General features: G+C 50.1%; 7 protein-coding genes across 7 annotated transcripts; 2 read left to right on the top strand and 5 right to left on the bottom strand.

The window, feature by feature from the left end:
• Positions 1 to 764: 764 nt before the first annotated feature.
• On the top strand, positions 765 to 2,171 carry ATEG_02605 (uncharacterized protein; the record flags this gene model as incomplete). The annotated part of the gene is made up of 6 exons (XM_001211783.1): positions 765 to 938; positions 1,001 to 1,037; positions 1,096 to 1,163; positions 1,211 to 1,587; positions 1,640 to 1,707; positions 1,759 to 2,171. 6 exons carry the CDS (start codon positions 765 to 767, stop codon positions 2,169 to 2,171), a joined length of 1,137 nt encoding a protein of 378 aa, XP_001211783.1.
• An 876-nt stretch (positions 2,172 to 3,047) lies between these two features.
• On the bottom strand, positions 3,048 to 3,895 carry ATEG_02604 (uncharacterized protein; the record flags this gene model as incomplete). Its single annotated transcript, XM_001211782.1, has 2 exons — positions 3,048 to 3,713; positions 3,890 to 3,895. 2 exons carry the CDS (start codon positions 3,893 to 3,895, stop codon positions 3,048 to 3,050), a joined length of 672 nt encoding a protein of 223 aa, XP_001211782.1.
• Positions 3,896 to 4,577: 682 nt separating this feature from the next.
• ATEG_02603 (uncharacterized protein) lies at positions 4,578 to 6,293 on the bottom strand (the record flags this gene model as incomplete). The annotated part of the gene is made up of 5 exons (XM_001211781.1): positions 4,578 to 4,649; positions 4,684 to 4,935; positions 4,989 to 5,237; positions 5,284 to 6,019; positions 6,082 to 6,293. The coding sequence occupies 5 exons, from the start codon at positions 6,291 to 6,293 to the stop codon at positions 4,578 to 4,580; spliced, it is 1,521 nt and encodes a 506-aa protein (XP_001211781.1).
• Positions 6,294 to 8,964: 2,671 nt separating this feature from the next.
• ATEG_02602 (uncharacterized protein) lies at positions 8,965 to 9,927 on the bottom strand (the record flags this gene model as incomplete). Its single annotated transcript, XM_001211780.1, has 2 exons — positions 8,965 to 9,775; positions 9,833 to 9,927. The coding sequence occupies 2 exons, from the start codon at positions 9,925 to 9,927 to the stop codon at positions 8,965 to 8,967; spliced, it is 906 nt and encodes a 301-aa protein (XP_001211780.1).
• A 1,601-nt stretch (positions 9,928 to 11,528) lies between these two features.
• On the bottom strand, positions 11,529 to 12,300 carry ATEG_02601 (proliferating cell nuclear antigen; the record flags this gene model as incomplete). Its single annotated transcript, XM_001211779.1, has 3 exons — positions 11,529 to 11,546; positions 11,597 to 11,883; positions 11,946 to 12,300. The coding sequence occupies 3 exons, from the start codon at positions 12,298 to 12,300 to the stop codon at positions 11,529 to 11,531; spliced, it is 660 nt and encodes a 219-aa protein (XP_001211779.1).
• A 943-nt stretch (positions 12,301 to 13,243) lies between these two features.
• ATEG_02600 (vezatin family protein) lies at positions 13,244 to 15,341 on the bottom strand (the record flags this gene model as incomplete). The annotated part of the gene is made up of 5 exons (XM_001211778.1): positions 13,244 to 13,908; positions 13,971 to 14,422; positions 14,476 to 14,957; positions 15,022 to 15,221; positions 15,293 to 15,341. 5 exons carry the CDS (start codon positions 15,339 to 15,341, stop codon positions 13,244 to 13,246), a joined length of 1,848 nt encoding a protein of 615 aa, XP_001211778.1.
• Positions 15,342 to 17,479: 2,138 nt separating this feature from the next.
• sha1 (putative calmodulin-binding protein Sha1) lies at positions 17,480 to 20,537 on the top strand (the record flags this gene model as incomplete). Its single annotated transcript, XM_001211777.1, has 2 exons — positions 17,480 to 20,102; positions 20,158 to 20,537. The coding sequence occupies 2 exons, from the start codon at positions 17,480 to 17,482 to the stop codon at positions 20,535 to 20,537; spliced, it is 3,003 nt and encodes a 1,000-aa protein (XP_001211777.1).
• Between the last annotated feature and the right edge of the window lie 634 nt (positions 20,538 to 21,171).

Here is a 21,171-nt window from a genome sequence, read left to right as displayed (position 1 = left end):
GATGGCCCTCGATCAGGCCACTACTGGTCCAGACACGGGCTCCGACAGATAGACCAGATGCCAGACTTGAGGCGAGGCATGTTGCCAAAAGGGAAAGGGAAGCAATTGACTTCATTGGCAAGGGGGAGAGGGTTGGGGAGACTGAGCAGAGCGACAGGGATTGGAAATTGGCCGACAGATATAAACATTGCAGCCGGATGGATGAATGAACTAATTGAACTACGACGGAGCGAGTATAGACTAACTAGACGTTTCTCGGCCACCTTCCTCTTTGGGGCATCCAGTCGACGATTACCTAATGTGACATCACCCCAGCCATATACATACTATACAATAGGAGTATGAAGATGCATGCATCGCTTCCACTACCAAGTATTATTCTATCCTGAACAAAGACTTCAAGTGCATTGCTATCTTCTCCAGTGACTCCATCAGCCATTTTCCAGCCACCAGAGTCATCTCTATACTGCAAAGACCTCGTGGACACTCTTCAGCCAAGCCACCGCCCCGCCGGTCCAAGATTGCACCCAAAGTCAATCGTCCCTGGGGGCCAATTGATGCGATCCCTCTACTCCACTCCATCAAAATCGAACAAAGACATGCCTCGGTGGAACTCTTCGCGTGGCCATTGTCCAGACTGTCGGTTTGATCGGATGCGATGGGGGCTACGAGGCTGAGTTCCCTTATATCCTCTGCATACCAACCATGTCCCTTGCCAACCATGCGGCGCTCTCAGCCATGCGACGAACCCGCCCAAGCTCAACATGCCTTACGAGATCGGACTGAGCACGCCCAGCGTGCCCAACCGGGGCTTCACCCTATGGATCTGGAGCGTCATCATGGTCATTCTGGCCGGCCTCTTTGTGCTTGCCAGACTGTTGATCCGATTCCACAATCGCTGTCTAGGTGTGGATGATTGGACTATTCTCGGTTCGTTGGTAGGTTGATCATTCATCGCGGTTCACTCGTGTATCCGAGCTTCACTGACCACCGACTCCAGATCAGCTCCGTGCTCCTCTCCATGACCGAATGTTCCGGTTAGCTAGCTCACTCTTTCTTTGCTCGTTTTTGGCACTCATATCTAACCCGACGCAGCGGTGCACTATGGCTATGGAAAACGCTCTGCAGACCTGGATCAGCATCATCAGGTAATCGCCCTCAAGGTATGCTCCCAGAACTCCCGAGCAACGCTTCCGTCTAATCAGCGCAGTGGTTCTTTGCAGCCCAGGTGATGTACAAACTTGTCCTTGGCATCAGCAAGGTCTCTTTCCTGTGCCTGTACTTGCGCATCTTCATCCAACCCAACATCCGCCGAATCTGCTTTGGAGGCATCATCTTTGTCATCTGCTGGAGCCTCGCCTACACCTTGGTCACCATATTCCAATGTAACCCAGTCGCCTCTTTCTGGGACAAAACCATCAAGAACCCCAAGTGCGTCGATCTCGAGGCGCAATGGATGTCCTATGCCATCATCAACATCCTCAGTGATGTGGCCATCCTCACCTTGCCCATATACCCAATCTCCAAGTTGCGGCTCTCCCGCGCGAAAAAGGTCGCCTTGGCCGTCATTTTCGGTCTTGGTCTGTTGTAAGTTTCCACTTCTTCCATGTGTTACTGCGCCCCATGTTAATGATGATAGTGTTTGTGTCACGAGCATCATTCGTACCACGACCCTCGCCGAGTCAGCCGAGAGCACAGACCCAACCAGTATGAATCCTCGTTGATCCCACCGGCAAATTCTTTGACTGACAGAACCAGGCGGACCAATTCCCGCAACGATCTGGAGCGTCATCGAGGCTAATGTCGGCATCATCTGTGCCTGCCTCCCGGTCTACAAACAGCCGCTTCAATATCTGCTCCCCAAGCTTTTCGGCAATTCTCAGCAGAATACCGGCCCGCCGAGCGGGGGCAAATCTCGTCGCAAGACACCCGCAGATTTGTCTGAGGGTAACCTGCAAGATCCTGATGGCAATGCTTGGAGGAGGTTCCGCGGGGACCGAAGCAGTTTCTCTAACAACGTGTCGACTCACCGGTTTGAAATGTACCCTGTGGAGACCGACAAATCATACAATCGTGAGATTACCCAGGTGACGCATGTCAAGGTGACGTACCAGGACGACCAAAGGTCGGATGCGTCGTCGAGGCCCTTGGGGCCGAGGGAGAGCTTTTAGGAGCTGACGGATTTCATATACCCCATAGACGAATGTTAGCTTAATACATGATGATTTGCTACTGCTATGGATCTACCGTGTTATGCCATCCATGATAGTACGACGAGAATCTTATAATGGGTCGGCGTAATTCGAACCGGCGAATTGATATCAAGATGTCCCATCGTGAGAGGAACATTGATGTAATGAGGTTATATTCTGTCTGACCGCCGAATCAAGTACATACGACCATAGGGTGTGGAAAACAGGGCTTCCCGTCCGCTCAGCCGTACTTAAGCCACCTGTGACCAGGCGGTCAATTCTTAAAAAACCCTAGGCTCTAATTTTTCTCTAAAACTAAGATGTAGGCTAGGTACGGGTAATAGAGATGCGATCTCTATATCTCCTAACACTAGGGGGTGCAATATTAACACCACTAGTGCAATAGCCTTCCCTTTTTAGATACTGCATCGCACTAGTAGTGCGTAGAACTATCCAGACAGACAAAGGCTGCTACAGAGGCGAAAAGTATTTAAAGTAATAATAAATAGCCCTAGGGCGCTAGGTCCGTCTTATGGTATCCTATTCTTTTATATTAATTCTTTATCCAGAGTACGTGACATCGCCATAGTTATAATCGACCAAGAACTCTAGGAACTCTAGGAACTTGCGGAACAATAGCATCGCCTAGCTTCCTCCCGTAGATTTACTATAGATTATCAGAAGAAGCAGGAATCTGAGGAAAATACTATATATCTTAAAAAATTGGCTCCTACGACGTACATCAAGCATAGTCAGGCAACAAAAAAATTAGAAAGTATAAGTCACGCCTTGATTTATCTTTTAATAATAAACCGCTCGGTATAAGCGCTCTTTAGAAAGTCGAGTTTAACTAGATTAATATAGATTTAGGAATTGTAGCCACTTTTCAGACGTCTGCTCCACCATAAGCGGTTCCTCTCCTGGAGCGACTCCTCCAAGCTGACAGTTAAAGAGCTGCCTGTCTGGCGTAAAGTAGAGCGACGAAGTCTCCCAGTGCCTGAAAAGCTCGTCCGGGAGGGCGCCGAGCCGGACGGTGAGAGAGAGAAGATGATCATTATTTTCATACTCGGACCCCGGTATACAGAAAAGTGGCTGTCCGGTGATAAGTTCAAAGAAAAGGCAACCGAAACTCCAGACATCGATAGTATTATCAACGGCTCCGGTAAGAATCAGTTCGGGAGGTCGAAGACCTAGTGGAGTAACGGGCTTTTTTGAGGGTCCGTAAAAAAAAAGCTGTCCAAGATAGGAAGATGTGAGTACTGGTTTGCCTGCCTTCTTGCCAGCCTTGAATATCTTTGCAACCGCATGTTGATATAACGAGCTATCGTACTTTCCAGGGATGCCGAGGTCCGTACACAGATCGTTCGAGCTAACCAGGACTCTATCGACACCCTTGACCGTAAAGATCTCTTTAGTAAGATCTACCGCCGCCGGCGTCTTAATTATAGGAATAAGCATGGTCTGCGAGTTTAATATCTTATTCTGCACCAGTGTCGGTATATGCTGGAAGTTAAACGCCGCCTAGTTATTTGTATACCCGCGGGTTCCTAGAGAAGCAAACTTAGCATACTTAATAATATTTTCTACTTCCTGGACGGTCTCTATATGTGGAATAATAACTGCAAAAGCTCCTGCGTTAAGAATACGGCTGATATGCTAGTAAGACTTAGATAGCGACCGGATAATAGGTAATACACCGGCATAGTTACAGGCGAGAATAAATTAAGTTACTGTATATATATCGAGGGCGGAATATTCTATATTAATGAATACGGCGTGAATACTAGCTATCTTATATATTATAGGGATTTCATTGCTAGTGACGAATTTAATAGACATTAGAGAGGTGACTTGGTTATTGAGGATTCTAGTCCGGAAGAGGTTGGAAATCGTGTAAGAGTGTCCGATAGAACCTATTTTGAGACTGAGACGATTTTCCGGTATAGATTCAAGGGGATCGAATTCGCGATGTATAATTGAAGTCGTTAGGAGCACTGTGTCGATGAAATATACTACCAGCCTTTTATATACTGTCCGATTATCCTGCCCCTCCGGAATACACCATCCCACAAACTATTGGTGGCCGGAGAATATCCGATCGACTCTAGCCTCGCTTCGGCCTTCGGAGATTCACCTTAGAACGAAAGACGGTTTAGTAATAGTGCATTCTCCCTTTATGGTCACCATGTGGATCTTGCGAATTTATTTTGTGATATCAAATAGGCCGAAAGAGCGACGCATATAGAAGTGGTCGGGTAGATAGTCCAACTGTCTGCTGTATAACCATGACTACCCTCACTATATTTCGGTGTATCTCACAAGGTCTTACCAGTAGAGACGTCTTCGAACAGTGACGGACCAGCTTCTAAGATGAGTAGGAAGCAGTCAAAACAGAATCAAATCACAGATTCCATCAAATCCACGTGATCCTCCACTATGGACAAGCACCCCCTTAGACTGCATATCTCCATTCAGTTACATTCCCACTCACTGCCTCTGCCTCATCCAGTGCCTTATTTTTCCTGGTGCACCACCACCTAGTAGCCAAGCAAAGGATCACCGTGAGTCCACAGCCTGCAATGATGATACCGCCTCCAGTCTCATAACGTGGTTCTTGAGAAGTGAGGAAGAAGTAAGGCGTGAACCAGTGAGATACTGATGCCACACAATTTGCAATTGCAACCAAGGCGGCCCTTTTTGTACGTGGGCGTGGGACGACCGTGGTCTCCCATGAGATTTGGATCTAGACACCGCGTCAATTCTTTGATCCTCAAACGATATAATCCGAACACTTACGTTCAGGCCAACAAATGGACCAGTGCAAAGCAAGATCAGGCTAAAGTAGCGCGCACCAATATTCAACGTTGAGATCATTAACACTGCTCCCGCGAGAGTGACTAGAATTGGCACGACAATGTGCCAGCAGTGCTCCAAAAACCGACCGGAAGACCACGAGACAACAAGAGTTACGATGTATGCGATCAGGTATGGAGGTGCCTGGACAAGGTAGGTCACAACATCTGTGAACCCAAGTGTCGCAACGATCTTTTTATAATTAGCCTTGGCAAAATGACGCGCGGTGTCTCCTTACCGAAGGGAAGAAGTCCTTGAATGATTGAGCAATGATGAGCGAGAAATGGATCCCAGCAAAGAGCCACGTGAATGGATCTTTAACTGCCAGCCATACTCCTTTCCAGCGACCTTCCTCGTCGTCTTCATGGATCCCTCCCGCAGAGACGAACTGTCTGTATTGCGCCATGGCAGCCTCCTCTTCAGTGAGCCACCGGCGGCTCGTATTGCTCGGAAAGTTCGGAATGAACCAAAACGCGATGCAGGCCACCAAGATACTCACTATCCCCTCCAGCAAAATGAACCACTGCCAAGCATGAAGACCTGCAATGCCGTCCATGTTGGTCAGGATGCCTGCTGCCAGGAGCCCGGAGAATATATTCGAGACAATATTTCCGGCGTGCCATATGCCCATACGCAGTGGGGATTCCTTTTTTGTGTACCATGACGAAGTTATCAGGGAGACGGCTGGGACGAATGGACCTTCCGCAACGCCAACCAGGAAACGGCAGAGACAAAAACCCCAAGCAGAGGTCAGGGCGGGCATGCAGATAGTCACAGCGGACCATGCAAGCATGATACTTGGAAATATGATGCTCGGTTTGCCTTTTGCGATGAACACGCTGGCTGGGACTTGGGAGATGATGTAACCGACATAGAACAGGGAGATGCCTGCGGACCACTCGGTGTCCGACATGTGTAGGTCGCTCTGCATGCCAGCAAGGCGGGCATTAGATACATTAATTCGGTCCAGGTAGCTGATGAGATATCAACATTGTTAGTATTCCTGCTGATCTGGGAAAAGGGGGTGTGTGCCGACCTCATGAGCAACATCATCGTCACGCAGGGAAGATAATAGTAGTCCAGCTTCTTGAGCACAGCCTTGTTCAGAGCCTTGAGTTCAGCAGGGGTCTTTCCCTGGAGTAAGGGAAACGCAGCCAGCGACTGTTCGGCATGTACATCCTCGACATTCTCTGTGACGATTTTGGATTCTGTGTCGTCGAAAGATTTCTTATGTTTTGGGAATGCCATTTTGAGAGAATGTGGTATGGGAGGATGGATGGAGAAATCTTCGAATCGTCCATCATACAGGGACCTTATATACAAAGTGCCGATAGAGCCATGGGATGTACCTACCCCAGACTCACAAAATCCGGGGTTGTTGATCGCTGTGGGAACTCCTCGGGCATCGGACACGTCCGCCTTGGTGAGACGCTGTCGGACTCGATCCGAACTACTAGCGAGTCCAAGGTGCGCTCCTTTGTAATGTAAAGCCCCTCATTTTTGGCTCAAAACAATACTATGGTTTTCTGTCATGGTGTTACAATCATCCGTATTGGTGACGTCTAGATGGCAAGTTCTGCCTAGTTTTCATAGATTTATATCTATAGCAAATGCCCTACCTCATATCCTGACCCAGGTTCTATCCGCAACTCCTCGACAAAGATATCAGCGTTTCATGAATAATCCAGTCAAGATTTCGTACCAAAAGAAGTGGGGAAATGGCATTTTAAATACGAGAGAAGGCCGTCAGAGGACCATTTTTACCTTATGTAGAGAGGCATCGTGGTCCTGTAGATAAATAGTTTGTATAATACGTCTTCTGATTCAATGATAATGGTCCCGTGCAGTACATGCCAACTTCCAGGAACTGCAACAAATCTCAGCGCCGACTGCTGTGGTATATAAAATTGAGGAGACTCGGGCTTTGTGCCACGTGCGGCACTCTATGGCGTTATACCGGAGCTGCAAATATCCGTGGTCTGTTTCTGACCCCTTGCGTTTTGGAGGGATTTAAAAGACGCTCGCCATCCCTTCTTTCACTGTCGTGATGACATGTTCTTCATCGACTCGTAATGGGTGTCAAGGATACCTGATATTTGCCATGAAGAGCCCAATCATGGATATCTCACGCAGGAAGAAGCGGCTATAGAGAAACGGCTGCGACGAAAGATTGATCTGATGGTCTTTCCAGTTATCGCCTTCACGTATTTTATGAACTTAACTGATCGGTTAGCAAGGACACCAGGAAGGTCATCATCATATCTTCGAGAAGAGACATGGGGCTAGGTCGTCTATCGTATCACGTATAAATCCGATACAATATTCCAGAGGGAAACCAACATCATTAGCTCTTAGATTAAGTAGGCGAGTTACCGTAATCTCTACAATATAACCGGTATATTAAAATCCTAATCCTACATGAAACAATCAACTGTAGGCACATCACCGTCTGACTATTATAAAGGCTTCGACAGTTCTTGATTGGATATTGCTTAGTAGTAGTACATTCGCATTTCGAATCGTAGATGGAAACGGGATTGATAGAATAGATACTATGTCTGTATGGTGATTAATGAGGGGATTCTCGAGCTCCTGGTACATAATATTCCGCTCGCCAATCCTTAGTCGAAGATATCTAAGGAGAACATGGTTAAAGACGTGAAAAAGTGGCATGTGAAAGATAGATAAATTGCTCGGTTTATGCGCTGGTCTATCTTTGGGATATGATAGATAATACAACGTATATAGGTCACTGGTACTGTCGATTAAAGGATAGAGTCTTTTGTGGATGAAACCTTTAAAAGAATTTTAAAGTCTTTAGTGATTTCGATAGAAGGGCGTCCAGCTCTAATATATATAGAAATAGAGGCTTAAAAGCTTGAAGATAATATACCGTCTCTACTAAATCTTCATCGTCTAGATCTATATTTAATAAAATCACTCCTTCTCGCCGAATAAGATCAAAACAATAAACTATAACAAGTTCTCGGTACTATACCACAATCAGGCTGCTAGCTTAAAGACTGAGATAGATAATAGTCTCTACATTTATATTCACCGGAACATAGATATATAAATTACTTGCCGCCTAAACAGAAGTAATTTATAGAATTAACATAACTGTTGCACTATGGTGAAACCCTACTATTCCTATAACGCGTTGGTCAACCCAAGAAGACTGAATAGGGGGACAAGCCGCCCACGCAGCGCCTAGTAAGCACCACCATACTTAAGCTGCTGTATGTTTTGTCTTTTTGTTTCGGGATGGCCATAATCCAGACCGGAGTATATCCCTTGGACTCAGGTTGGGGTCCGCATATAGTCGCGCCGGTGAGTCCTAGCGTCGTCTTCGAGCTGGCTGAGAATATCACACTAATGCCTTACCAGCCTTAGGGAATGGTGTCCTTCTTTGTGGAACCTCACCATCTTCGTGTCTTGGAGACGTCTTTTGACGGCAAAGTTCGGCAGACTCCGCTGTACGATCTGAAAAAGTACGATAGGAACTTTGTCGAATTGCTCTGCCAGTGGTGGCTGGCCTTTGCTGTCGGTGAAACAAAAAGCATGCAGGATTTTAAACCCTGATAGCATCTCGGCAGTTATGATTTATGGATATGATTGGCTTGGTGTTTGCTTTTGAAGGCATGGCGTTCCGGTTCGGATGGGAGGTCAACAGTGGAGTTTTGTGGATGCTACTTGATACCTTGTTCCCGCTTATTTGTTCTTATTATGTTCTCCTTGGAGGGTTGTGATAGTATCAGACACTCCATATGATGTGATAACCATTAAACGCCGATGCTTAAAAAGAATAAATCCCTTGATCTCAAGCCTGGCATGACGGAGAGCCATACACCCGGTGTTATAAGTGGGCTGAGCTCTCTCGCCCTGACCCCCTCTTCATCCTTGCCAAGGAAACAGGACATTAATAACGACTCTGCGACGACTTGCCCGAAATCGCCATGACCAGTCGTCCAATAAGCGTCTTCTGTCCAATGCGGGCAAGCTTTCCACCAAGCCCATTCTCCTGCGCATCATCTCGTCGCGGCCCCTGCCGACTAGCGTAGATCTGCGAAAGCTCATCCGACGACAGCCGCTGCAGCGTCAAGCCTGTCCCCTCGTAGATGACCACCACGCAAGCCTCCATCAGCAGGGTCATGCAGAGGAAGATCGTGGTGCTCCCCGTAGTCCGACTGAAGTCGGGGTTCTCGCCGAGGATCGAGAACGAGGAGTAGATGAGCCGGACAAGGATAAAAGGCAGGGAGAGGGTGACGGCGAACAGGAGACGCTTCTCACCCTTCTCGATGTGTCGCATGGAGGGCCACGTGCTCAGCACCAGTAGACACAGGAGGCCGAACGCGGCGAGGAAGAGGGCGATGCCGACGGTCATCTCTGTATTGGTCTGTTGGGTGCGGGAGAGGAAGCTGGAAGACGGCACGGAGGTTGCACCCACGATGCTGAGGATCAGGGCGACGATGGTCAGGATCTCGATGAGATGGACTGCTGCTAGATGGAGTTTGGTCGGCTTGGTCTTGTTGATGCTGTAGAGAGCACGGGAGAGCAGTCCCAGACTGGAGAGCAGGAGAGGAGAGAGGCCGATGCCGTCGAGAATCACTGTGCCGACATAAAGGCTGACATTGCTCGGGTCGTGGATTGTGGCCAGTTGCATCGAGGCGCCTATGAGACGCATAAGCGTGAAGATAGCGACGAATAGCCATCCTGCGCTCCTTCGCCATCTGAGTAGCTGTCAGTAAACATTGATTCTGCATTTCCAAGACTAGATAGCCAATTACCCATGACGAAACATGAGAAGGCCTGCAATCAGGAATGCGGGCGAATAAAAGACAGTCTCCGCCACGGCGACTGCATTGCGATAGCTGAGAGTCATTATGACACTGTAAAAGTCGGTATAGACCGTAGAGCACGGAGACCAAGCGAGTCAAAAGGTGAAGTGGAATGCGATGAGAATATCTGGACAGCGTCCGCATATGTATGGATGTCTGACGCATGCCAGGCAACCACATACTAGACAGAACTAGAAAACGCTTGAGGCTAAATCGCTGAATACAGCCACCACAAACCCCCTGCACTAAGCAGGTGGATCTTGTTGCGACTTGGCTATTGCTTGTCTTGCTGGTAGTTATCTAACAAGCGAGACCCAGCCGATCCATTGGGCGGTGGTTTGCACTGCCCCATACTAGAAGCGCTTTGATGAATCCTGCTGCAGAAGCGACGATCTAATCTCATGTCAGCCACGACTCAAGTCTCTCCACTAGGCACCCGTATTATCAAAGACAGTGGACTGAGCCTCACTAGGACGTCTCATGGGATTGACGAGTCGAGATGTTGCAGAATTGAACAAGACGAAGAATCAGCAATCCATTAGTACTATGTATGTAGATCCATTAAGGAATTCAACCACTGTTAGCTGACAGCATAACTGGGAATCATCATTAGAACCAGCCATTTGCACCCTTAGTTCGAGCATAATCACAGAATCAAAGATGAAGTTATCAAAACATGTCGTTGCTGCTGTACACTTCCCGATTAGTCAATTAGGGCAAAGCACCCGCCAACCCCACGCCATCCCAAAAAGGCCTGGTCCCAAACCAGCAAGCGGTGAGTCACTCTATCCCGCAACAGCTAAAAGCTCACCACAACAAATTTCTCCCGCTCTCTTTTCTTTCTTCTCTCCAAGCGCCATCCCAACCAATGCTGCGTTTCTTTGCTACACACGACAAGACCCCCGTCTTGTCCTCGGCCCGTCACCCCGACGGCCGCCGAGCCCGCAAATGAGAAATTCGGAGAAATCTTCACCTTACCAGCACCCGCTCTCGCTGGGTGCCTGTGGCATCCACGGGAGCCGGTACTGCCCGTGAGGGCCTGGTGTGAAAGACAGACACATCTGCAATTGGCATCAGAAACATCGGGGCGCCGGGACCGTCGGTCCCGTGCGGTTTCCCCATGGGAGAGTCGTTGCGAAGATTGTGTGTGCAGCTTGGCCTGCATGACACTTTAGTGCAATACGCAGCATACCGGGTTTCCTTCTTCCCTTCGGGGGAGGGGAATGGTATCATTCGATTCCGATTATTCTGGCTGGGATGGCGCTTCATCTTTTTTCTCCGCAGGTCAGTAGTTCTCAACCCCCAACTGGAAAGAGTTTTGCCCATGCTGATTTGTGTGGGCTTGGCTGGTGGGCTTAGGAGTCTTGGTCGGTAGGGTCCTACGGGGCCTTAGTGGGGGAGAATCAGTGGATCAGATGTGTGAAATAGATTTGTACGAGCATGCTCATCCAAGAATTTGCAATAACCAATGAGATGTAACAACTCGCTTGATATCTAGGTCGAATATTATTGTAGGACTGGACATCATCTGGGATATTTTTGAACTAGAACAAAGGAAAAAGAAAAGAAATCATTGCCTCCGAATGCTCCCTCTCGTCATCATGATGTTGGTAATAGTTGTGTAGGTGTTACGTTAGTGAGCCGCTTATTCCTCGTCGCCGATCTAGTGCATAGGTTAGCTCCAGTCCAGTGACAAAACAACCAAGATCTCACCTTAGGAGCGAGGTAGAACCGCAGGTGACCGCTGCCCAGACCGTATTCCACCAGCAGAGGCACCTCCTGAGACAGAGAGAGGGTGACTTTGGAGGAGAGGTTGGTGGCCTTGCAGAAGTTGACGAGGTACTTGAGGGAGAAGGTAAGGGCAACGGGTTCGGAGAGGTCGATGGAGACGTTCTGCTCGGGCTTGTCGACGCTGGTGTGTTGACGGATGGTGACGGATCCACTGCCAATGTCGCCCTGGCAGGAGAACTTGACACCCTCCTTCGTGGCCTCAATGACGACTATTGAATTGAACGCGTTAGTCTACGTGGTGGTCATGGAAAAGAGAGCAGATGCCACGAACCCGACTCGGAAAGGGCGTTGAGATCCCTGCAGATGCGCTGGAACTCTGCAGCCGGCATCTCGATCGTCGCGGCATACTCCGTCTCCGGAATGGCCAGGTGTTCTTGGTCAATGTCCATCAGCTTGATATCGTACTCGCTGAGACGGTCGGTCTCAGCGCTCTCGAACATCAGGTTGACAGCATCGGGCGAGTCCTCCGCCTTCAGCGTGAGAATGTCTTCATTTTGGGCGGCGCGCAGGACCTTGGTCAGAGAGGTCAGGTTGATGCCCAGGGCAATGTTGCGGTCGCAGCGGTAAGGAGAGAAGCCCTCCGCCTTCAGAAGCATGGACACCAGGGCAACATGGGAGTTGTCCATGGCCTGGAGGGCAATTCCCGAGTCATTGCAGTCGAAGTTGCAGTCCTGCACAAGATCTTTGATGGCCTCAACGACCTAGGTGGGGAGGAAATGTCAATCACAGGGCACGCAGAAGTAGCGATTGATGCACATACGCGCTTGAGGAGGGAGGCTTGCTCTAGGCGGGCTTCCAACACTGCAGAAATGGTTAGGATTCGTTCGCCATAGCAAAGTCGTAGTGGTCTGGAGAACGCACTCTTGATGGATCGGGTAATGTGTAGCGGTGAAGAAAAAGGAAGAGAATTGACGTCAGGCGAATTCTAAAGAGTGAGTAAGGATAGACCGATAAGTACAAGTTGAGCAGAGGCTTGAGACCTACAGGTTGAGAGGAGAATGGGAGCTGAGAGGAGTGGAAAGGCTGATATGGGTTGAATTGGGAGAGAAAATGCGAGGTGAAAGAGCAGGAAGTGAAATCGCGTTCGAGGGTTGCTTTAGTGGGGAACCGACGCGTTTCGCGGTCGCGTCAATGGCGGAGGCTGATATCACCCGATGCGGTTAGCGTGCGACTGCCTTGGATGGCAGGCACCAACTGTCCTTCAATGCTTCATCAATGCTTCATCTCTCCATTCACTTATATAGATACATCTCTCCTAATCGAACACCTAGTCAGCTCAAATTATTCCAGTCCTCCCAGTATACAGGCTAGCAATTATGAACAAAACAGGGTCCAAAGCACGCCCGAAACAACACATATACATCAAAGTACAATATAACCCCATAGGAAGAACAACCCAAAGCGCAGAAGGAAACAAAACCCCATTCAAACACCAGACACCATCCACTCTATAAATAATGGGTATCAACCGGCACTTTTGTCGATGACTGGCGGCAGTTCGGTTCCAATATAGTCCAGGCGCTCAGCAAAACATATGGATACAGAAGATAAAGGGCGGTTCATCACCAACTATATGCTCGTGACACGTTTGGAAGCAGTCGTCTTCGGTCGCTGCTTGATCACCATCTCGAGCTCCTTGAGCATGTTGGTATTCGCGTCAAGGCGGTCTCTCGCCGCAGCTTGCTTTGCTCGGTCCTCCCTGACGCGGGCAATGCGCTCCTCGCGAGTCAACGATGACCTCTTATTTCGGGACGGAGGAGCCACAGCTTCAAAGATCTCCTCATCCTCCTCGAGGCTCTGGAAGATGCTCGAATCCGGCCGCTCGCCATTCAGTGCCTTCAGAGCATCGGCAGGACTGCCTTCAACCGCTGTGGCGCCGCCCAAGCTCGGTGTTGGAGACAAGGGTGACTTCATTCCACTTGGTGGCCGCGAAAGACGGTCCATGGCCGTTTGTCTTTCGAAGCTATTTGTTAGTGCGGATTTACCGGCTTCCCACTCATCGAGTAAACCCTTGATATCGGCCCCGATAGACTCGTATTGGGAAAGAAGGGTTGCCTCGAGGTCGCCCGAGTCTGTTCGCTCAACATCAGCGCTCGACAGCTCTTTAATCACATGCATTTTGGCGTGTAAGGCGCGAATTCCTTGGGAAAGAGAGTTGAGCTTCCGGTATTGCGAGCGAAGATTCTCCCTGTTGGGAGAGGCAGTTGGCAGTGGAGACGGGGGGATGACATCGCCTGGTTTCAATTAGCCACATGGTCTTTTCCTTTTCTTGGGCGGAAGGAGTTGGAGCACTCACGGTCTTCCTCATTGAGGATGCTCGTCATCTTCTGGGTGTTCTCTCCCGTAACAAAGGCCATGTCCCGCATTTGTTCCAGAGCAACGCTCCACCTGGAAATATCAGAGCCGCCACCATCAGCGCCAAGAGCGAGAAGACAGCAGAGGACGCTCTTTCGGACGATATAGAGCCGTCCAAAGAGGGTTCGGAGAGCACGCAGTGAATATTGGTCTTCGGTGGCCCGTTGAGCAAAGGCAGACTCGACCTCTGCGAGATCCGCTTCGGCGATGTCGTAAATATCGTAGTATTTGGCCAAATCAGCATGGTTCGTCAGAGGCTGGAGAATGTGTTGTGCGCGAATGTAGCGTCCTAGCATTGAATAGAAGCATTCGGACACGGTGCGACGTAGTCGCAGGCAGCGGCGGGTTTGGGCCTGATCCTCGAGCCTCGAGATCGGCGGCAAAGGGGTACTTCTGTCGCATAGTCAGTACACTGAGTCACGCCAAACTCATAGAAGTGGACATACATGCGATAACCTCTGGACACCAGCTCAACCTCCTGTATGAAGACAACCGATGCGGAAGCAGCCGAGTCAAATCCTTGAGCATTGCCAATGAACGATACGGCGGCTTCGACTGCCTGATGCCGCAGGTACTTCAGCCATTGCCGTTTCGCAAAAGCGTAGAAGAGAACCCCGATCACCGGGACAAGGACCAACAAGACGCCAACCTTCCGAGGGTTCAGCCCGGATCCTGTGCGCGAGCGACTCCAGTGTAATAGCCAGGCGATGGAGAAGGATGTGGACGCGGTGACGACTGCACCCTGCAAGCCGAACGTTGTCGAGATTGAAGGGAGGTCAACAGGGTGAGAGTTGGCCAGGATGTCGGCGGCCGATGTGTAAGACGGAGCATTATGCTCATTCAGCAACTGCGATGCGACAATCACATAGCCAAATTGTTCCAAGAATCGTTCATTGTCACTTCGTCCGACGCGGGCATTCAAGGCGTCCTATCGGAATATGTCATCAGCAGGAGGCGAGCAACAGGCAAGGTGAACATGATGCCAAACATACCATGCAAGCATCGTAGAGCCGAAGGAGAAGGGCACGATGACGGGAAGATTTGAGGTCGAGTGGTTTGGGGAGTTTGCTCCGAATTCGTTCTCGGAATTTGGACGCGCCTCGCGGGGCAAAATCCGCAGCTGTCGAGTCGGATGCGTCATCGTTATGATCGGTTTCCTGAACTGGCCAATTTGGATCATGTTCTCCGGCCCCTATTGTATGTATATCTCTATTAGACCCTCTGCAAAACCACGGAGAGCCACGGTCGAGCTCGGGAACTCACCTTGGAGATAATCGGCCAGAGGCGAGTTCTCATATACGAGAGATTCCATGACCAGTGCACATGCCTTCACGAAATTCCTTTGGCGACAGGAGAGGGGTAGGGAGTACGGATATCGCGGGGAGACGCGCTCCAGGGAGTAGGTCGATCCGACGGCTCACGGTGGATGCGATGATCTGGGAAGAGGAGTAGGAAGAGGGAAAGAGCTCCAGAATCAGTTATAGCAGGCCCATCGCTGGTGCAAGGGAGGCGGCGTCGTCCGAAGTGGTTGGGGTTTCGTCGCGAAGTTAATCGGGGGCGTCTAAAGGAGGCGTTGGATTGGAGAGGGTTGGTGAACGGCGGAGGGGTGAAGATGAAATTGATGAAATTACCCCTGGCGAACCGAGGGTAAAAATAGAGCAGAGGGGGGCCACGTTGAAGATCGAAGATGACGCTGATGCATGAGGGTCTGGGGAAGGGGGGAAGCACTCGCATCACGCGTTGGCTGATCGGAGATGGCGGCCTCTCCGCTAGGGCTTTCCCGACCCACTTCTTTCTTTCTAATCTCAACCTTTGTTTACAGATACACCTTTTGGAATCATAAGGGACACTGGTTTCAGACTAAACACGAAAGGAGCTAGAAGAGCCTCTTTGTTATGGTTCTTTTGAAGACCGACCGCGGCACCAACGCTACTACTTGTCGCCGTATCTTGTGAATCTCCCAGCGTGCCAGACCGAGGTCCAGGCAACATCCATGGGCACTAGTTAACCTAACGTGCAACGCTCGCTGGTTCGGACTTTTCAACACAAGGGCGTTTCAGATTGACGCTAGATGACACCTTTAACAGGTTCGGGTCTCCTACCAGGGCCGATTCTCCGAACTGGCAATCAAATTATGCAGAGCCTCGGTGATCGTGCCAGATATGGACCATCTCCACTATGGACACCAGCACAATGAGGACGAGCACCTCGGCGGCATCCACGGGATATATACTACTTGCTTTGTTTCCAACTTCTCGCATGTTTTGGGCCTTTTGTTGAGTACCTAGGCCCAGTGGTCAATTCTGGCTGCGATTGCGACCCCTTACTTGGCTGCGCCTGCATCTGCGACTTCAATCTCGGTTCTTGAACGGCGTCTCATCATGCAACTATTGTACATGCATGGGAGATAACGGGCTCATGCGATCGAGGATCCCAATCAAACCTTACTGCGTAAGGGTTGCACCCCGCACTGCATGTGCTACATGCGGGGGAGAAGTCTGGAGGCCTTTCCCCTAGGTCATTGGGCACTCTTACAGATGATACAATATGGTATTCTTTTCACTTTCATACGGAACATACATGTGCTTCGTCTCGCCGGTTCAACGACCTATGGCCAATTGCTAATTCCTTCTCGAACTATTCTGGCGGCCGCAAGCCGCTCTACATTGTGAAATGAATTGCGATACACCCAAGCCATGGTAATATATAATGGCGACATCAACAACTAGCTGATGAGATCGGTGTAGGATCATTGGCATGCAGGGTCCAGGACTTGAACTTTGAACTCAAGCATTCGATCTCAGAATTCGCTAACATTATACCTTCCAACCATTTGGCCGAATTCGATGGCTCTTGGTTTCAGCTTTTGCCAATTTGATATCAAAAATGGCAGAGCATGTTGTGCACTGCAGAAGGGCTTGTCCCAAATTTTTGTCACATCCATCCTATTAGCTCTAGAATTATCCATCTAACGTACATACCTACCTACCTAGTACCCAGCTATCATGAAAGCACCCAGTATCTTCCGAACTGATTGGAGGGGAAGCGACGATGTATGGGATGTATATATGATGCCTCAGGCACCAGGACTGTTGCACGGGCAACCACCACCATCAACATCGCGTCTCCAGAACTCGTCCTCCAACATTTAAATCACGTCAAACGCTGACTAGTACATTCTTCTACGATCTTCAGTTAACAAAATTAATCACCCATTCCATAGCGATATACCCAACACCACCGTCCATTCGCCATCCTTGATTGATCGTCACCGCTTGTTCTCCCCCGCGTTACTAGCTTTCGGCTAGTCATCCCTCGATTCGACAACGCCGAGACGCAGGCCTCAACCGTTCAAACGAACGATACAAGCAATGTTGATATAAGGGACGCGGCTCCCTTCTGAACACAAAGTCAGGGTTCACCCGTGTGTGACATCGAAACCTCAACACCATGTCCGGTTTACTGGAAGAAGTCAGTACGCCATGTCCGTCAAGGTTGAACACTTCGAGACTCGAGCGAAGTCGAAACGGGAGCGACTCGTTTAATAGCCTGTGGGAGGATAGCCTGTCCAGCTACGAAGACACTGTTAATGTCGACTTCACGACCGAAATCAAAGCCCCGGTCCTGACCGGCGCCAAGCCCAAACGAAAGACCAAGGCCACAACGGCATTTGCAATTCACGACGAAAGCGAGAACAAGCCTGCACCGGCTACTGGTAGATTGAGAAAGGAGAAAACTTCCACTTCTTCTTCGAATCGGAAGTCGTCGCTGCTTGCTCAGCCCGCCCAACGTTTCCGTCCGAAGGTTAGCTTTGCACCAAGTCCGAGTTCGACATCGAAGAGCGTGAGGCAGCAGGACAGCCTGGAAAGAAGAAGACAGAGTGAGAGAGTGGAGCCAGAGAAGAACAAGGACCTTTTGATGCAGATCAATGGAAAGGTCCAGGAGTCCCAAAACAAAGACGTGTTAAAGAAGGATGTCAGACGCAACACTGTTTATATTCCCCCGGATGATACCACTGTTGCGAGTGTATTCATGGGAATCTTCAGTCCGCTCAAGTCGGACCCGAGTAGCTACCAGGTGGACGAGACCACGCAGGTCAACACTTTGGAGTCCCGGATCATGAAGAAACGGCAAGCGAAGCGCTCCCTGGCAGCATCCGCACACCGAGTTCCGTTACAGCCGAGCTCAAAAGTTGCCCAAGAACATTCTATCCACATTGACGTTGCTGGGAAGAATGGCGGGAAAGAAAACATCCCCCCAGGGACGGGCCTCGCAGAAAACAAGGATAGTAAAGTATGGCCAGCGAAGCCTGACGACACGAAGTCGAGTTGCAAACGAACAGTGCCGCCTTCACGTGCAAGTATCTCCAAGCCTTTGGCTGCAAAGACCACCAATGGATCTCTGCAAAGGGCAATGAACGAATGTCGAAGCAACGTCAAGACACGCTCACTGCATACTGAGCGAGAAAAGGAACGGATGTCGAGAAAAGACACGCGCCCAGTGCTCAAAGCGGCACCGTCTTTGGGAGCCTCCACCATCTCCAGGTCTTTGAAGCAATCCAGATCAGACGCGGCTCTTTCCAGGTCTACTGTGTCACGGAGCAGCACGAAACTGCTGGATGAATATCCGTTGATCTCCGAAAACATCACAGATTCCTCAATGTACGAAGATAACTGGCTTTCCCATCAAGAGTTCGTCATCACCCACTTGATCAATGATCTATTCCGTCGCGCCGAAGAGAGAAATTCGTCCAGTGACTCTGCAATATTGAGGCACGAGCTTCTCTCGATCTATCAAGACGCGTCCTTTACACATCTTTATAAGCGAGTCAAAGCGTCACTGTTATACGGCGCCATGAGCATCCCCAGGGATGTCCTTTCCCGCAATATGCGTCTGAAGCAAGACGTGGGCATGAAGCGAAAATTCTTGGATTTCTGGTTGCAGACCTACGACATGCGAGCGCTTAGAGCCGCTGTGGAGACAATCACTGGGCGACAAATCCCTGATTTCAAGATTAACCAGGACGATATCCATGGCTTTTCTGCCGATCCGAGCAATGATAATATGTTGAAACGAAAGTTGGAGCATTTCCTGGACACATTCCTGCTACAGAATCAGGATATGGATCTAGCAGAGGACTTCCACGAGGGGGGTTCTGATGCAGCAGGCCGTGCCTACCTTCGGACGGTCCTCCGCAGTCTTATGATTGTTATTCTTCTGGATCAAGGACGAATGGGTGCGGATGGCGATATCCCGCGCCTGTTCCTACCATCGAGCCAGTTCAAGTCGTCAGCAGCAGCTCTCAAAGGCCTCGCCCGGTTCCTTCTACCATCGTGTGGGGACATCATCAAGGCTCTTGGACATTTGGGCTGCCAGCTATCTTATGAGCAGCAGCCGCTACAAGAGTACAGTTTCGCTGTGGACAACCTCGCGGTCGACATGAGGGACGGTGTGAGACTGACCCGCCTTGTGGAACTGCTCCTTCACAGCCCGTCTGCGGATCTAGACAGTCAGCTACCCCTCTCCAAGCGGTTGAAGTTCCCGTGTTTGAGCCGAGCAGTGAAGCTTTTCAACATCCAAATTGCTCTGGAAGCATTGTGCTCTACTCCTTACAGAAACCTGGCTGATCACCTGCGCGCCGAAGACGTTGTCGATGGACATCGCGAAAAGACCATTGCCCTTCTTTGGGGTCTGGTTAGCAAATGGGACCTGTCCGGGCTAGTAGACTTGGACGAGGTGCGCAACGAAGTCGACCGACTGAAGCAGAAAGCAGTGAGTCAACTTGGATATGAACAAGTCAAGGACGAAGAGTGGTTCCAGGCCCAGGACTACGGCACCGAAGACGATGCTGCCACATTGCTGAAGCAGTGGGCAACGATCCTCGCGCAGCTCAGAGGCTTGCGTGCCGAGAACCTCACTACGAGTTTCGCGGATGGCAAGATCTACGAAAGTATCGTGGACGAATATGAGAGCTACATCGCCGGACAAAATCAAAATAACTCATCCTGCAAAGGCAGCACTGCCTCGTCGCTACAGACCCGCTTGAGAGCTTTGGGCTGCAGTGCACCATTCGGTAAGTGACATTGTTTCAGGATACTCACGTCAAAACGCTGACGCGGCAGTCATAGCAAACCTCATCGCCTCGTCTGGTTCCAAATCACATATCCCTGACAGTGACTTCACAGTTGGAGCCCTCGCCTTCCTTTGTTCGCGGCTACTCTCGGCCACGAAGCGAGCGCGCGCAGCAACCGTGCTACAGAGGAGATGGCGACGCATCTTGACCCGCCGGGATCTTCAACGGCGAGCCCTCGCACGGGACGTTGCGAGACAATGCGCCGCAGTCGTGCGAGCCAAAGATCGGATCCTCTGGGCTAAGGGCGTCATCTTGCGCTGGTGGCGAGTCATGAAGGCCCGACGACAGCGTCGCAGGGTTAAAACGGGTGGTCGCACTGGACAGACCGCTGCAAAGAAGTTGGTCCCTCTAAGCAGCCAACGGCATCGTTATTGAGTTATTTCATTCTTTGGAGCAGGCCACTCCGATATCTTGTATTGCATTATGGATGGGTGGGCATGGTGGAGTTTGGATGATCAGTGAATATCAGTCAGGGATTCCTCTGTTGGGGTGCATTACGGTTACGGTTGGAGTACTTGGTTCGGTCGATCGTTTCAAGATGAATGGATTAGCCTCTTGCCGTCATGAGGCGTGTATGCCCTCCACGTATACATACTGCATGGGAAGTCGGTCAGTCGTCGCCGTTGCAGCGGCAGATCGATCATCGTAAGCTCCACCACCATGCCCAAATGGCCTCCATAAATAGAACAATACCCTTGTCCGTACATACATTCATCGCCGCAACGACTCCTCTACTCCGTAGGCAGCCGATTAACGCAGCAGGTCAGTCCCGGTGATTAGGTACCGAAGTCACGGCGATCACCGCCCCAAGCGCACCAGCAACAGGAGATGACATCATCCTACGCGTCCATATGACCGACACGCGGCTTCAACACCTCAAAGCCGTGTATAGGGAGTAGTCGGTGAGGGGACCGTGTTTCTAATAGAAAAATAGAAACGGATGGGCGTGTTGCAGAATGGTGGTTGGTGTTTGAGATGATTGCCTAGGCATTCATACTATTGGTGGTCA

The sequence above is a fragment of the Aspergillus terreus genome, genomic scaffold, assembly GCF_000149615.1.
Source record: "Aspergillus terreus NIH2624 scaffold_3 genomic scaffold, whole genome shotgun sequence".
NCBI classification, from domain to species: domain Eukaryota; kingdom Fungi; phylum Ascomycota; class Eurotiomycetes; order Eurotiales; family Aspergillaceae; genus Aspergillus; species Aspergillus terreus.
The sequence above is the reverse complement of the archived record's forward strand: the minus strand, read 5'-3'. Positions and strand labels throughout refer to the sequence as shown.